General features: G+C 46.2%; 1 protein-coding gene across 1 annotated transcript; it reads right to left on the bottom strand.

Moving 5' to 3' along the window:
- Nucleotides 1-1931: 1931 nt before the first annotated feature.
- Nucleotides 1932-2696, bottom strand: LOC121434287 (synaptosomal-associated protein 23-like). Its single transcript, XM_041633097.1, has one exon. The coding sequence runs from the start codon at nt 2550-2552 to the stop codon at nt 1932-1934; it is 621 nt and encodes a 206-aa protein (XP_041489031.1). The 5' UTR covers nt 2553-2696.
- Between the last annotated feature and the right edge of the window lie 13979 nt (nt 2697-16675).

Raw genomic sequence — 16675 nt, 5'->3', positions numbered from 1 at the left:
CATGCACTGGGCTGGGCTCCTGGAGTTCAACTGAAGAGAGGGAGGAGGGATCATATGAATAAGGGGGGAGGTCAAGAGTATGATGGGAAAAAACACAGAGACAGCTGACGTAAGCTAATGGGAGCTCATGGACTATGGACTAACAGATGGGGAACCTTCATGGAACCAAACTAGACCTTCTAAATGTGGGTGACAGATATGTGGCTTGATCTGTTGGAAGTGGCACCAGGACCTATCCCAGGTGCATGAGTTGGCTTTTTGGAGCCCATTCCCTGTGGTGGGACACCTTGTTCAGCCTTATACGGGGGGCTGGGCTTGGTCCTGCCTCAGGTTGGTATGCCAGAGCTGTTAACTCCACAAGGACGGCCTTACCCACTCTCAGGAGTGGATGGGGGATTCAGAGGGGAAGTGGGTATATGATAAGGGGAGGGAGGGGAACTGGAGTTGGTGTGTAAAATGAAAAATAAATTTTTAATACAAAATATGAAACAAAAGAGTTGCTGCAGTCCAAGAGCCTCTTCACAGCATAGAACACTGACTAAGACACACAAAGAACAAGAAATCAGGGGACAATCCCATTCATAGTAGCCTCAAAAATTACTTTGGAATGAGGCCCCTCCAATATGTAAAGCTTCTCCAGTGAAAACTTGAAAACACTGAAGAGAATGACCCTAGCAGATGTAAAGCCTTCCCATGCTCATGGATCAGAAGAATCAGTATTGTGAAAGCAGTTATCCAAGCGAAGTAATCTACAGATGCAATGCAATCAAATTTCCACAGACATTCTTCACAGAAATAGAAAAAAAAAACCCAACAACCTTATAATTCATATGGAAGCACAAGAGGATAGTTTCAACAAACCTAGCAGAAGGAACATTGCAGGGGGGTTCAAGTCATACTACAAAGCTACAGTCATAAAAATGTCATGTTACTGGCACAGAAACAGCTTCATAGACCAATGGGACAAAAGAGAGGACACAGTTACAAGGACACACAATTACAGGCACCTGATTCTTGACAAAGGTGTGAAAAACACCTTGGAGAGAAGACAGCATTTTCCACGGGTGGTGCTAAGGAAATGAGGAAACCTGTATATAGGAGAATAACACTAAGTCCTTATCACACACACACCTCACAGAAGATCTCAACTCAAAATGGATCAAGAACCTCAAAGCACATTTACACATTAGAGTACTACCCAGTGGTAAAAAAAAATGACATATTGAATTTTGCATGCAAATGGATGGAATTAGAAAACACTATCCTTAGTGAGGTAACCCAGACCCAAAAAGATGAATAAGGTATGTATTCACTCATTAAGTGGATACTAGCTATAAACAAACAAAAGACATTGAGCCAATAGTTTATAATCCTAGAGAAGCTAATTAATAAGGTAAACCCTACGTAAAACATATATAGATCCACCTGGAAATTAGAAACAGACAAGATCACCTGACAAAATTGGGAGCATGAGGGTGGGGGGAGAAGGGAAGATGTAAGGGGAAGAAGAGGGGAGAAGGAAAGGGATGAGGAGAACTTGAGGAAGTGGGATAGTCAAGATGGTGGAAGGACAGAGATAAGAGCAAGGAAAGAGATATCTTTTTTTTCCTATTTGAAAGAACAATACCATTAGTTACAAAATTTAATTGTAAGAATAAGTAATGATTATTGGTCAAGCCAATCTACTTTGATAGCTCTAAAGTGTACAGATGCTAATTCTTAAACAAAGGTGACAACAGCAACTCAACGTTCCCAGCATTGCAGGATCTACATAGGCGTGACTCTGAACATACAGCAGAGGGGGTGGCAGTACAGTCATCAATGATTAATCTGAAGGCCTAATTTCCTAAACAACTTTTAGTAACAAATTATAACTTTTTAAATGTCTAAAACTACACAAAATCCAAAGTAATCTATTTTGCTACCTGAGATCAAAACAAGTTTTCTTTTTCATATCTAAACGCAATGTCAATCCGATCTTTGTTGGTATCAGCCTTTTCTGTGATCCTCTGTATTTGCTGGTTCTGAGCATCAGTCATGTCCAGAGCCATGTTCTTTAGATTGCCTAGAATACTGCCCACTTGAGTCAGGTTCTCTTCCATCTCATCTTCTCTGGCATCATTAGTTATACGTTTAATGTATCCACCGCTGGCTGTTCCTGTGGCTTGCTGAGGCTGACCATTTGTTACCCGTCCTGGTTGCTTAGATACTACATTGCTAGGTGAGTTGTCTCCACCATCTCCCCATGTTGCCTTATAGTTCTTTCCAGACTCGAAGTTCTTCGTCCTATTACAAGGGCAGACGCAAAGGCCACAGCACTTGTTGAGTTCTGTTAAAGTCTTCTCTGCCTCTCTCATGTCTTTATTCATTTGGTCCATGCATTCTTCTATGTGATTTAGTTGTTCCCCTTGCTCATCCAGTATAGTGATAGTCTTGATTCCCGCATCCTGAGACTCTATGGCTAAGCCCAGGATTCTCCTTGTACTTTCCAGAGACTCATCGGTAACCTGGTTATCCCTTAGCTGAATTTCTTCTGACGACAGATTATCCATGATGGATCAAAACGACACAGGCAAGTAGGATAAAAGAGACGATTTCATTACCTGTTCACCTGTACCACAGAGCCAGGAACTCAGGCGGGCTGCTCCTGCCTCTCCTCTCCAGCCCTGGCAGATCGGACACTCCTAGATAGGACCCGGTGCTCGGAAAGAGCTATCTTGATTGAGGGAGCCATTATGGGGTTAGCAAAAACCTAGCTCTAGAGAAATTCCCAGGAATCCACAAGAATGATCCAGCTAAGACCCTAAGCAATAGAGGAGAGGCAGCCCAATATTGACTTGCCCTGTAGTCAGACTGATGAATATCTTAAATATCACCATAGAGCCTTCATCCAGCAATTGATGGAAACAGAGGCAGAAACCCACATCGGAGCACTGGACTGAGCTCCCAAAGTCCAGTTGAAGAGTGGAAGGAATGAGAATATGAAAAAAGAGGTCAAGACCATGATGAGTTCACTCACTGGAACAGCTTACCTGCGCTAATGGGTGCTCACCAACTCCAGCAGGACTGTGAAGGAACAAACATAGGACAAACTAGTCTTTCTGAATGTAGTTGACAGTTATATGGCTGGGACAGACTGAGGGGCCACAGGCAGTGGCACCAGGATTTTACTGCAGGTACTGTGTTTTTGCAATCCTAATCTCTTTGCATGTATACCTTGCTCAGCCTAATTTAGTAGGGAGGGCCTTGAACCTTCCGCAAAGCAATGTGCCTTACCTTCTCTGAGGATTAGATGGAGGTGGGTGGAAGTGTGTGTGGAGGGAATGGAAGGAGGGTAGGGAGTGGGAACTTGGACTGGTATTTTTTAAAAATCTAATAAATTTTTTTAAAAAAAAAACCTCAAAGACCCCATACTTTCAAATTGCTAGAGGAAAGGGAACATGTTAACTTACAAGCATAAATAAGGACTTTCTGAATTACTCAAGGAAATAAGACCCTTAATCAACAAATGGAATCTCATGAAATTAAAAAGCCTCCTTACAACAAAGGAAAGTGTCAATCAAATGAAAAACAGTGTATGGAATGGGTGAAATCTTTGTGGGTTATATGTCTGTCAGATAGTTATTACCTGTCTTAACCTGAACATGAAGAAAACCAACAACCAATTAAAAAGTTGACTACAGACTTGAACTGAAAGTTCTTCAAGGAAGAAGTACAATAGTCAATTTTTAGGAGCTCAGCATCATGACCATCAGGGAAATGAAAATTAAAACTACTTTGAGATTCAATTTCACCATAATCTGAATGGCTAAGGTTGGGAAAACAAATGATAATAAATCCTGGTAAGGGTGTAGGGAAGGGGGAGTGCTGATCTGTTGGTGGGAGTGGGAGTTGGAGCTAGTATGGAAGTCAGTGTAGAGGATGCTTAAGAACCTAAAAATAGGGCTGGAGAGATGGCTCAGAGGTTAAGAGCATTGCCTGCTCTTCCAAAGGTCCTGAGTTCAATTCCCAGCAACCACGTGGTGGTTCACAACCATCTGTAATGGGGTCTGGTGCCCTCTTCTGGCCTGCAGGCATACATACAGACAGAATATTGTATACATAATAAATAAATAAATATATTATTAAAAAAACTAAAAATAGAGCAACCATGTGATTCTGCTGGACCATTCTTGGACATATACCCAAAGGATTGTGTATCCTCCTGCTAGACCACTCTTGGACGTACACCCAAAGGGCTGTGTATCCTCCTAATAGACCACTCTTGGACGTACACCCAAAGGGCTGTGTATCCTCCTGCTAGACCACTCTTGGGCGTACACCCAAAGGGCTGAGTATCCTCCTGCTAGACCACTCTTGGACGTACACCCAAAGGGCTGAGTATCCTCCTAATAGACCACTCTTGGACGTACACCCAAAGGGCTGAGTATCCTCCTAATAGACCACTCTTGGACGTACACCCAAAGGGCTGAGTATCCTCCTAATAGACCACTCTTGGACGTACACCCAAAGGGCTGAGTATCCTCCTAATAGACCACTCTTGGACGTACACCCAAAGGGCTATGTATCCTCCTGCAGAAAAATGGGCTCCTCTGTGTTCATTTCTGTTCGATTCACAGAAGCTAGGAAATGGAATCATCACCTGATAAGTTGATGAATGGATCATGAAAATATGGTATATGCACACAATGGCCTTTTATTCAGCTATAAAGAAAAATGGGATTATGAAATTTTCATGAAAATGGATGGAACTAGACAATATGATACTGTAAGGTAACCCAGGATTGTCCAGACAAATGTCACATGCCTTCTCTTATATGTGGATCTTAGCTTTGAATCTTTAGATTTATGTGTTTAATTTGGAGTATTTGTAGAGCTCAGAGAGCTAGGAAGAGCTCACAAGATGGGGAAGAGGTCTTAAGAGGTGAGAGCATATGAGACTATGTGGTTATGAAAGTAGAGGGTGGACACTGGGGTTAAAGGTTTAAGTAGGGGTGGGGGCAGAAGAATGAGGGAGGGGAGAGGTTCGGGTCAGTTAACTAAAGCCAAGGAAAACCCACTACTTTATAAGCTAATTTTTAATAGGAGTTTGAACACTGGTATCTTGAGTGGGTGGACAATACTTCCCCCAGAAAAGCATTTTATCACTAGTAAGTAGAATTCTCAGTGTCAGGCATGGCATACTTCCATATGAGGGGCTGGCCATGCAGGCCCCAGAGGTCCCTCAAACAGCAAGGGCTATTGCTATTGCTCTTGGCTGCCCACCAGAACTAACCGGTCAGGCCCAATTGCTGAAAGTACAACATGCTTTGACTGCAGGACAGAGAGAAATCAGGCAGGAACTGACCCAAAAGCTTCATCCCTACTGGCTAGCTTTCATATTGCTAAAAAGTGCCGTGCGGGCGTCACTGTTCTGTTACTGTGAAGAGACACCATGGCTCAGGCAACACTTTTAACTGCTGACTTGCCTATAATCTCAGAAGTTTAGTCCATTATCGTCATGGCAGGGAGCATAATGTTGTGCAGGCAGACTTGGAGTTGGAGAAGAGTAACTGGGAGGGCTACATCCATGCATGTAGACAAGAATGGGGACACTGGCCTGTGGGCACCTGAAACCTCAAAGCCCACCCTAGAGACACACTTCCCCCGACAGGGTCACACCTACTAGACCTTCTCAAACAGTGTCACTCCCTGATGCCTAAGCGTTCACGTAGATGAGCCTATGGGAGTCATGCTTATTTAAGCCGCTAGAGTAGACCACTGTGAAAGAAAACCATTGATGCTATTACCCGGAAAAGAACCCTGCATGCTCCAGGACTGACCAGCCAGGCAAAATGTGCTCACAAAGTGTGCATCCGTGCCAAGAAATGCATGGGAGGTAAGCAGTCACTTTAGGACTAGATTTGAGACTTCATGCTTGGTGCAGCAAACCTTGTCCAAAGCTCATGGCTTGGGAGATGATAGACCCTATTGAGGACTTTGCTATCTTGTTAAACGAGTGTGTTTGAACTGCCTTCCACATATCTGTTTATACATGCAGATCAGTGTGGCCCTCAAACTAGGCTGGAGACAATTCTCTCTGCAGTGGGCAGCAGTCCATGCAGAGGCTCAAACTGGCCAAAGTGCTGTGGACAAGTGGACAAGTGGCTGAGGGGTGCTTAGCCCTCATTGGGACTGCTCTACCTGCACACACACACACACACACACACACACACACACACACACACACACGGCCCAGGGAGCACTGTGGCAGAGGATCGGAAGGGATGCTGGAAAGTGCTGTCCTCTGGACATGTCATGGCCGTTGCGCTCACAACCTCCCTGTAGCTATGGTAACCTGCACAAGACCAAGAAAGAAAGATCAGTTAACATTCCAGCAGGCAGCTCTAATTGGACTCAGAGGGCATGAAGGGGAAGGGGGGGCTGGGAAGAGGGAGTCGGGTGGATATGATCAAGATATACAAAATTGACAATGAATAAGTCAAAGGAATGCTGTTAAATAAATAAATAATAAATAGAGATGCCAGTAGGAAGGAACTTTGGAATTTGGGTTTTGAAAACCACCCTCAATCCTACCACATCAGAGCTCTGATCCCCTGAGTGGTTACGCCAGCACAGCAAGCCTCTGCTTCTTTATATCTAAAATTGGAAAGTTGATGCCTCACACACTTGATGTAATTCAGGTTGCCTAACACCCTTCCTACCTAACCCGTAATAAACAGCTAATAAAGAACAGGGCAGCGGCAGATAGATCCGGAAGCTAGGAAAGTGGTTTCCAGAACCTAGGAAGGGTGTGAGGGAGGGGGACGGAGAGAGACAGAAACTAGGACAGAGAGGTGCTGGCTGGCTTCCGGTGTTCTGTCACACAGTAGGATGACAGAGAGGCGCTGGCTGGCTTCCGGTGTTCTGTCACACAGTAGGATGACAGAGAGGTGCTGGCTGGCTTCTGGTGTTCTGTCACACAGTAGGATGACAGAGAGGCGCTGGCTGGCTTCCGGTGTTCTGTCACACAGTAGGATGACCGGGCTTGACCAAGGACTGAATGTGTCTAAATAGTCAGTGGAAATACTCTGAACATGACAGCACAAACGACCGGTGTTTGTGGTAATGGATATGCTAGAGACCCACCACTACATGCTCTCATGCTCTGTGTTGATATATATATCACATAGTTATTCACACTTATGGGGTACATGCTATATATGTGTGTGTGTGTGTGTGTGTGCATGTATGTATATATGCATGTATATATGTATGCATGTATACCTGGGTAGTGGTGACACACACCTTTATTCCCGGCACTTGAAAGGCAGAGGCAGGAAGACTCTGAGTTTGAGGCCAGCCTGATCTACAGAACAAGTTCCAGGACCAGAACCACACAGAGAAACCCTGTCTATAAAAACGTGTGTGTGTGTGCCACAAATGTCACAAAATCCATCAAAATAAAAAAAGGGGCACAGAAACACACTAGAAAGAAGCCCTGGGGAAGAAAGGAGACAGACATTGGAAGGATGTGTCTACTTGGCAGGGGAGGTCAGTGCCACACAAGTCTGGAACACACAGGAGGGCATCTATGCCAGGGACTGTCTACACAGAAACTGGGCTCTTGCCTAAAGGGGGATAAGAGATGGTTTATTCTGGAGCCAAATATGAGTAACCATGGTCTAGAAACACAGATTTAGGGGACCATAAATTCCGTGTTCCTGTGGGAAGCAGTTTCATAACGCTTTTGTAGAAACAAAACACAGCAGAGAATCCCAGATATAGGCACTGAGTGCTGTCTGATGTCTCTCAGGAGTTTGGTTTGGTAGAAACTAGAGTTTTGTTAGTACATTCTAAAAGGTTTCTGTTAGTCACCGGACATTAGGTCTGACACAGAAGTGGGCAAGGAATGTGTAGGAGAATAAAGATCACCCAAGATAAATTGTAACTAGGCTGTGAACCTCCCCACAGTCAGTGAAATTCTAATACATTAATCAGCCTTGTATAAGGCTCTGATTTGAATGTGTGGCTTCTTTCTGGGAACTTCCATTCACAGACGTAGGAGTGGGGTACCTGCTTGTACTTTCTCCCTGGGCTCCAGCCTCCAGAGCTACAAGGGCATCAACTTCTGTTCAAGACACCAGTTACCTGTTATGGTAACTCCAGGGACCTAGGATGGACCCCAAAGTTCACCCCATCAAAGCCCCATTAAGACCTGTGTGACAATGACACAACCCAGAGACCCACGATCTGTGAGGCCATCAGTACTGTGCACACACAACTCCAAAATCTGCTTCAAGAAAAAGCAAGGGCCAGCAAGCTGGCTTAGCAGGCAAAGGGACCTAGCACCAGGCCTGACCACCTGAGTTTGATACCCAGGACCCACATGGAGAAAGAAAGAGCCTAGTCCTCCAGTTGTCTGTCCTCTGACCTCTACACACGTCCATGACATCTGCCTGCTCTCTCTCTCTCTCTCTCTCTCTCTCTCTCTCCCTCACACACACACACACACACACACACACACACACACATGCACACACACGTGCACGTGCACACACACACAAAGACAAATAAATAAATGGAAAATGTTAAAAAGAAAACCAAGTAAACAGCATTAAAGGTATCAATGAGACCTGGGGCTGCTCTGCACCCTGGGACTGCGGTCTGGAAGGCCAAACATGGCCAACAATCCAGTGTTGGGTTCCTGGGTTGATGTCATTTGTGATTGCGGGCCTGGAGCTGTCCACTGAAGCCAGCTGCCCCGCATTAATATTTGATGGTGTTGAATGGCTTTTCTTCTGAGACTGAGAAAAAGAGGCCATTACACAAGGGTAATAAGATGTGCTGGTCTGATCATCGAGCTCCTGGCTGTCAGGGCCTGAGGAGGTTGGCTATGCCTTGAATAATTCATCCACCTGTAATGATTTCTCAGCCCTTACAGCCCCTTTGGCGGGAAGCAGCCAGGCCGCCCCCTCACCCTGGCATTTCAGCCTTGAATGTGGTCATTCTTAGTCACACCAACCCCAGAGCAGAAGGCACACGCAGTTCTTGCAGGTGACCCAGGACTTGACCTCGTTTTCCTGGGCTACACGAGCAGATACACTGTGTGCTTGCTCCCCACCCTTCTACACCAACAGAGCCTGGGGTGACTTTGAACCTGGAATCTTTCGAAGGTATGTTGTGTGGTTCCTAAGCAAGTGTCTATGCCTCTGGGCCTTGGGCATATTATTCTGTCTGGCCTTTTGCTTGGAGACTATCTTTGGTGTTCCAAGTAAACATTTCTGTTTCTTCCACATACAGCATTTGGTACCAGCTGCATTCATTTCATCGTTTCCACCTCTGAGATAAACTTAGTGACAGTCCCCAGTAGCGAAGGCAGGGTGGCCGGAGAATGGCCAGGGACAGCTGCCTAGGCTGTGGCTGAGTGAGAACACTCAGGGACGGTTGGGGTGAAGGTGCAGAGGACAGGGCCTGAGCAGGGAGAGGCTGTTGACAGCGGCTTAATTGTGACTGAAGTGATCCAATACACGCGATGATCAAGACCACAGTTACGACTCTGCTAAAGGACTTGGGGCTTTTGTTGTTGTTTTTAAAGACAGGATCTAATATATTCCAGACTGATCTGGAGCTCACTGCAAAGTAACTGAAGCTGAGAATGACCTTGAACTTGATGCTCCTGCCTCTGCCTTGGCTCCAGTGCTGGAATGGCAAGACTGTTCTATCATGCCTGGTTTGGGGTAGTACTGGGCATCAAACCCAGAGCCTTGAGCATATTAGGCCAGCACTCTGCTAAATGAACAGCACATCCAAAGCTATGCTGTTCTTTAAAAAAAAAAAAAAAAGATTTTCCCTGTGGTCTTTGATCACATCCCTCCAGAGACTTCCTGTTGACTTCAAGTGACACTCTTGGCCCTGCAAGACCCCCTCAGCTACATGTCTCTTTCCCTGTTTCTTTCTCTGGCTTTCCTGCAACACAGAAACACTGCATCACTTCCCCTTATGTTGCACCAGGAAAGACGCCCCCCAGCCCTGACCTCCCGTGAGCTTCTCAGCCTTTGAGGGACATCGTTTTCTCACATTCTTGCCTTGTCACTTGAGCTGCCACCATGCCACCCCGAGGTCACTGTAGCCAGGATTTTCTTCCAGCAAGAGCTGGCTTCATTCTTGTCTGAAGATGGTCTGGCCTCTGCTCTTGACTGCAGCAACTGGGCAGAGACCAGGCCTGCTCAGGAGAACGGTGGCTGTGTCCCTTGCTGCCCTGACTTCTTGGAGGCTTTTGTCCACCATAGCAGTGAAACTCTGGGCAGAAGAGAGGCCCTACACTCATGGGAGCAAGGAAAGCTCAAAGATGGCTGGTTGGCAGAATGGGGGGGGGTGAGAAGGGACGGTAATGGGGAAGGACAATGTGGCAGCCCTAAGGCGGAGCCTAAGGAAGGCTGCCGTAACTCAGGGCTGACAGGGTAGGCAGTCGCAGATATGCCTTGGTGGATATGGCTCTGGACTGGAAAGAGAACATTCTGCAAATTCATCATCCGGGTGAGGGACGTCTTCAGAGGAATGGCTCTTTGGTGGGTAGCTGCTACAAGCTCACCTAGAAGGAGCAAAGGGGAGCTGCTGACTATGGGGTGCTGCTGATGGCCACAATGATGGTGTCTAACATGCCATCCCCTCAGAAGCTTGTCACCAGAAACAGGAGGAAGCCCTGTCCTTGTTCATCTCCCCATCACTCTCCACTGACAAAGCTCAACATTGTGCCAGCACCCACAGGAAACACACCACAGTTCCAACTAGTCTTCCACACGGCAGAGGAGGAAGAGTTCATGTGGAGCTGAGGTACCACTGACAATGGGCACAATTCTCCCCTTTGTACCTGACCGCAGCTCCCTTGCAGCAGCAGGACTTTATAACTTCTTGCACAAGATATTGCTGGGCACCTCACAAACCACAAATCTCTTCCTTTTCTCAAGTGGGTTGGCGCATGGTCCCCATGGCCACCACTTCTATTGTGGTGTGACTTCCTTCCTCCGCAAGCTCACTGGTGTTCCCACACAACAGTCTGTTGCCTACACGCTACATGGAAGGTGAAATCCACGGGCTTCTTATGAAATCAAACAGCTTGGGATTGGGGTGTTCCTCAGAGGCTGCAAGCACATACTGCTCTCTCACAGGCCAGGAGTTCAATTCCCAGCCTGCTGCCTGGTGGCTCAAAACCACCTGAAAGTCCAGCTCCAGGGATTTCACCTCTGACTTCTGAAGGCGCTGTGCTCGCATTTGTATACACACAAACACACACTCCTAAAAATAATACTTTCTGATCAAACAGATTATACAGCTAAGCACACATGCGTGCTATATGCTCACATTATTCCCATAGACAACAAATAGGAACAGGGACTCACTTCCGTAATGAACTCCCAAGGCCCTAACTGATCTCTATGGTCCCTGTCACCCACGACCAGTTGTGCAGATCCTAGCTTTATTTCACTCAGCTGGTCTCTGACTAGGAGGAGGATCTGCACCTTTCTTCCTGAATGTGATAGAATATAATCTCACTGTGTGTGTGTGTGTGTGTGTGTGTGTGTGTGTATGTGTGTGTAATCTTTGTGCACATGCAAGTTCATGTGTATAGGTTCATGTGGTGGTAGGTCAATGTCTGGTATCTTTCTCAATCGTTTCTCTACCTTAAAAAATGTGTGTGTGTGTGTGTGTGTGTGTGTGTGTGTGTGTTGTGTGTGTGTGCAAGCATGCACATGCACGTTCGGGCACATGCAAGCACAAAATTCTTACTAATAGTTGGCATCTGGTACTGGTGTTTACAGGTTCCTGGCTTCTTATCCACATAATTGAAGATAAATGCTCACAGAGGTTGGCAAAAGAAACAGTGTAACTTTATTCAGAGCAAGGTTAGATAGTTCGGTCCATAAAAGGATACAGTGTCAAGTTTGACAACAGATCACAAGAGCAAGAGGACCCCAAGCCGTAGAATGCAGTCTCTCCATGGAGTCTAAAAGAAAAACGATCTGGCTACTAAAGGGTGGTTTGATTGATAGGTTAGATAATATATTCATATTCCCCCACTGCACGTACTCCATCCCATAATGTATCTTTATTTTAATCATATGCACACCTAATTATGCACAGGCATAAGATGGTAAATAGGAGTTTTCCCCTAAAAGTTCACTTGAAGGACACAGTTTGCCTTATTGCGCATGCACCCAAAACTAGTTCAGTCTGGCTTGGCCCTTGTATTCTTCCTCCCTAGTTACATAGGGAATACACTTGAATAGAATCTGTCTAAATTTGATTGTTACTAGGGGGTGAAGAAATCTATACTATTGTTCAGAGATCGGAGTGCATCCCCTAATGCAGATGGGGGTTTTGAAGTTGCTAGGTGCATTGTTTGGAAATGAGTGCATGCACGTAGTATGTGCAGGTGAAGGAACTGAAGCTGTCAAGTGCTTGTTGCAAGAGGGGGGTTGTGCATAACTCAGTCCAAATACAGACCCAGGTTACTAAACCTTCTCTGGGCTTGCCTGCCTCAAACCTAGGGCCTTGCACAGGCTAAGTGAGCATACTGAACATCATTTGGAAGTCAATGCCTGTCTGAAAAAGCATTTGCTGTGCTCTGAATGCTTGTGTTCCCCCCTCCTCTCCATCGGATTCGCAGTGCTGACATCTTCAATCCCCAAGCAGTTAAGAGATTGAGGCCTGGGGGAGGTGACTGGGTCAGGGGGGTGGAGCCCGAGGGAAGTGATGTGGTCATGGGGCCAGAGCCTTAGATACTAGGATTGGTGGCTTCTGAAAGAGACTCAGGGAGCCTGTTTACCACCTACCAGGGAGGAGGATGCTGGTTGTGAGGAGGCCTGTGACAGACACTGAATCTGTCTGTCAAGGGCAGCCTTGAACTTCCCACTCTATACACGGTTATCTGTCAGCCACTCTGCTTATGCAATTTTGTTATAACATCCAGGAGAGACTAAGACAGAGGACTAGTACGGATGGGAAGGGGGAGCTACTTAAGTAAGTACCTGAGAATTCAGAGTGACCTTGAAGCCTGTGGCAGCCTCTGGCAGCTGCGTGACCTACTTAGAGAAGACCTGTATGGCTGCATTGAACGCCGGCAGGATCAGCACAGGCCACCCTGGAAAAGGGGAACAGAGTTAGGCAGTGCAGGAAGGTCGTCCCTTAAGAACTTGAGTTATCTATTTCACAGAAGCAGAAGCTTGGGGAAATAGTGTGGACATGGATTTTAAAGGTATGGGATAATGAACAGAGATTCTGGGCTCAATTCTGTAGCTTGCACAGTGAAAAAGGGCACCAAGGGTTTATCTGATTGGCTGACTGAAGTGCGGATCAAAAGACGGTCTACTGTGAAAGAGCTGTGGATGGCTGAGATCCCTTGGCTTAGTGTTGATGGCGGGATTCAAAAGCTCAGGGAAATTGGAATGCTCAAGTGGATTTTCTGCTTAAAACCAAACCCTGCGCAGTGGAGTTTTACTGCAGCTGTAGGGCACAGATTGACGGGATGGAGAGCTACCAATCTGAAGAGCGCTGCCATGGCCCTTCTCGGGGTGCCAGATCTTACATTGTGGGATGCTGCTCGGCTGGGCAACTTAAAGGCAGTGGGTATAATTGGACCCCAGAGTGGCAGAAGCCCGGTGGCAGCATGGAATCACCAAAGGCCACACAATTGAACCTACAATAACGGACAGCGTAGACAAAACTGTGTCCGTAACGGCCTGACTCCTGTAGACCCTTGGCGTTGGCTAATGAATCACACTGCCCCCAGAAGTGAAACGGACGGGAAGCCCATTAAGTCCTTGCAGGATCTGTATAAGCAGGAAAATTCCTGAGATACTGAATGACATATGATCCTGAATCAGACTAACCGAACCCCAGACCCTCAACAGATTTCTGGACTCGAGGCAGCTTATAGACGCAGAGTTCTTCAGGTGAGCAGAGACTTGGCTAAGGTCACACTACTGATGCAGATCTTTCTCCCACCCTTCCCCAAAGGTACATATGGCCCTGCACCCTGGGGAAAAGATAATAAATAATCCGGCCTTTGGGGGGCATGCTAACCCACTGTATCTGAATTGATATTGATACCAGAAGGTGTCCCCCAAAGCACTGTGGCCCTCCAATTAAAGTAGGGGCTTCTATGAACCAGGTGAATGAAGGATTTAGGCAAAGTTCAACTCAAAGCAGGTCCAGAGTGTCATTAAATCCATGCTTTGGTTATTCGCCAGTACCTGAATGTATGATTGAGATAGGCACACTAAGAAGTTGGCAGAATTTTGACCCCTTGACCTGTGGAATGAGGGCTGTTATGGTTGCAAAGGCCAAATGGAAGCCATTGGAGCTGCCTCTGCCAAGGAACATAGTAAACCAGTCACCTCTGAAGAGAGTACAGAAATTAGTGCCACAATTAAGAACTTGAAGGATGCAGGGTGGTGTTTCCTACCATGTCTTCCTTTAACTCACATATTTGGCTTGTGCAGAAGACAGACAGACTGTAAAGTTTGACAGCTGACTATCACAAACTTGATCAAGTAGTGATTCTATTTGCAGCTGATGGACCAGATGTAATGTCCTTACCCAGGCAGATTAGCATGTCTCCTGGTCCATGGTATGCAGCTATTGATGTAGCAAAGGCCTTCTTCTCAGTACCTGCCTATAAAGACCACTGGAAACTCTCAGCTGCTAAAGACAGCAGTATACCTTCACAGTTCTATCTCCAGCGTAAGTCAATTCTCCAGCCTTGCACATAACTTGACTCACAGGGATCTTAACCACCTGTCATTCCCACAAGGTATCACACTGGTTTACATCCTGTCCCTTCCCTCACAAGCCTGGAGTTCCAGGGCCTGTGTATAGGGCCCCATCAGAGGAGGAGTTACTCTGATGTCAGTGTCCTCTCTTAGACTCCCATCCTTCCCTACATACCCCTGTTGGTCCCTCAGCACTACAGATTTAGCTCCTGCAGGCCCTAGTGTGGCCCAGGTGAGCCAACCAAGGCCATGAAGATGGGGTTACTTCTGCCTTGATTTGAAAGGATTTCCAAATGTCCCAGGGCCCAGAGACCTGGGGTAGGCCCCACAGAACAATGCTCTAGGTTGGGTCACCTAAAGCCCCAGCCCATAAGTACTACTGGAGAGGGACCCTAGCCTGGGAATCAAATTTTTATTGTGGACTGTCTCAGCTAAGCCTCACGTATAGGAATTTGATACTGTTCTGGAGGTGGGTCTTCTGCCCTAGGGGGCCATAGCAGGCAACTGTCAATCACAGAAGTTTATTTTCCAGATAAAGGTTCTGTGTGTGGTTGGGATCTATCAATCCTCTCTTTTCCCATGTTTCTCACATATGGAATTCTCTACCATGTGCCGATCTCACCCTGGCATCTGGAGGCACCCAGCGTGTTCAGGTTCACAGACTCACAGATGAAGAACTTCAGCATCAATTACAACTTCAGTCCTAAGTGCATCTGAGTTATATAGGGCTTAGAGGATATGCTGGACTTTGGGGTTGATTCTGGAACAAGTTCAGACATTTGTGAGTGAGTAGATAGAATATATTTTCCATGCAAGATAGATATACATTTAAGGGTCCTGAAGAGGGAAACTTTAGACTGAATGTCTTTGTCCCGCTCAAATTTCTGTGTTGAAGCCTTAACCCCCAATATGATGGTACTAAGAGGCAGAGCCTTTGGAAGGTGATTAGGTCAAGAGGTCTCTGCTCTCCTAGTTATAGATGTGTATCAGAATTTATGAGATGTATACTCAGAAACCATATGTTATTAAGTGAAAAAAATCCCAGTGCCAGGTATAGGATGTCTTCCTACGACTTGTTGGTCAGAGAGGCCCCGGCATCCTCTAAAACAAGACAGGGTATTTCCATTGCTCTTGGTTGTCTATTATAACTAGATGGTAACACCCATTTGCTGAAGATGCCATATGGTTGTGTTGTAGGACACAGAGAAGTCAAGCTGGAGTGAGCTAGAAGGTTCTTCCCTGTTGCCTAGCTTTCATAGGTGAGGCACTACGCAGGCTGCTAAGAAAGAGAAATTGTCGCCAGTAGTAGTGGATTCTGTGTACCAAGTTTTAGGCAAGATGGGGTTGCTGGTCATAAGTGTTAATAGGGTCACCAATTGCTTCTTTACTGAATCCCTTGGCGGAGGAGTTTGCTCTCTCCATGGGGAAATGTACTACTGCTGTTCTGCTAGACGGACAGTTGTCAAGCTGTCTTCTAAATGTTTATATTTACACACACAAGTTGGGACCACCCTCGATTTTGATCACAGAAACTTGTTTTTGCAATAGGCATTATTTAATGCTGAGACGGATAACTGACCAAAGTGCAGAGAACAGTGAGTGTTCAGTCCCAACCTGAATATTCTTTTGTTATTAATTAATTTTTTAAAATGATCTTTTCTCATTTTACATACCTTTCCCAGTTCTCACCCCCTCCACTCCTCCCACTACTCCCACCTTCTTCCCACTCCAGCCCCATCCACTCATCAGAGAGGGTGAGGCTTCCCATGGTGAGTCAACAAAGTCTGACACATCACTTTGAGGAAGGACCAAGGCCCTCCTCCCTGAATCAAGGCTGAGTAAGGTATCCCTCCATAGGGAATGGGCTCCAGAAAGCCAGTTTATACACTAGGGATAAATCCTGGTCCCACTGCCAGTGGACC

The sequence above is a fragment of the Microtus oregoni genome, unplaced genomic scaffold, assembly GCF_018167655.1.
Source record: "Microtus oregoni isolate MIOR12 unplaced genomic scaffold, Mior012 000043F_ref0000047, whole genome shotgun sequence".
NCBI lineage: Eukaryota > Metazoa > Chordata > Mammalia > Rodentia > Cricetidae > Microtus > Microtus oregoni.
This window is presented reverse-complemented; position numbering and strand designations above follow the sequence as displayed.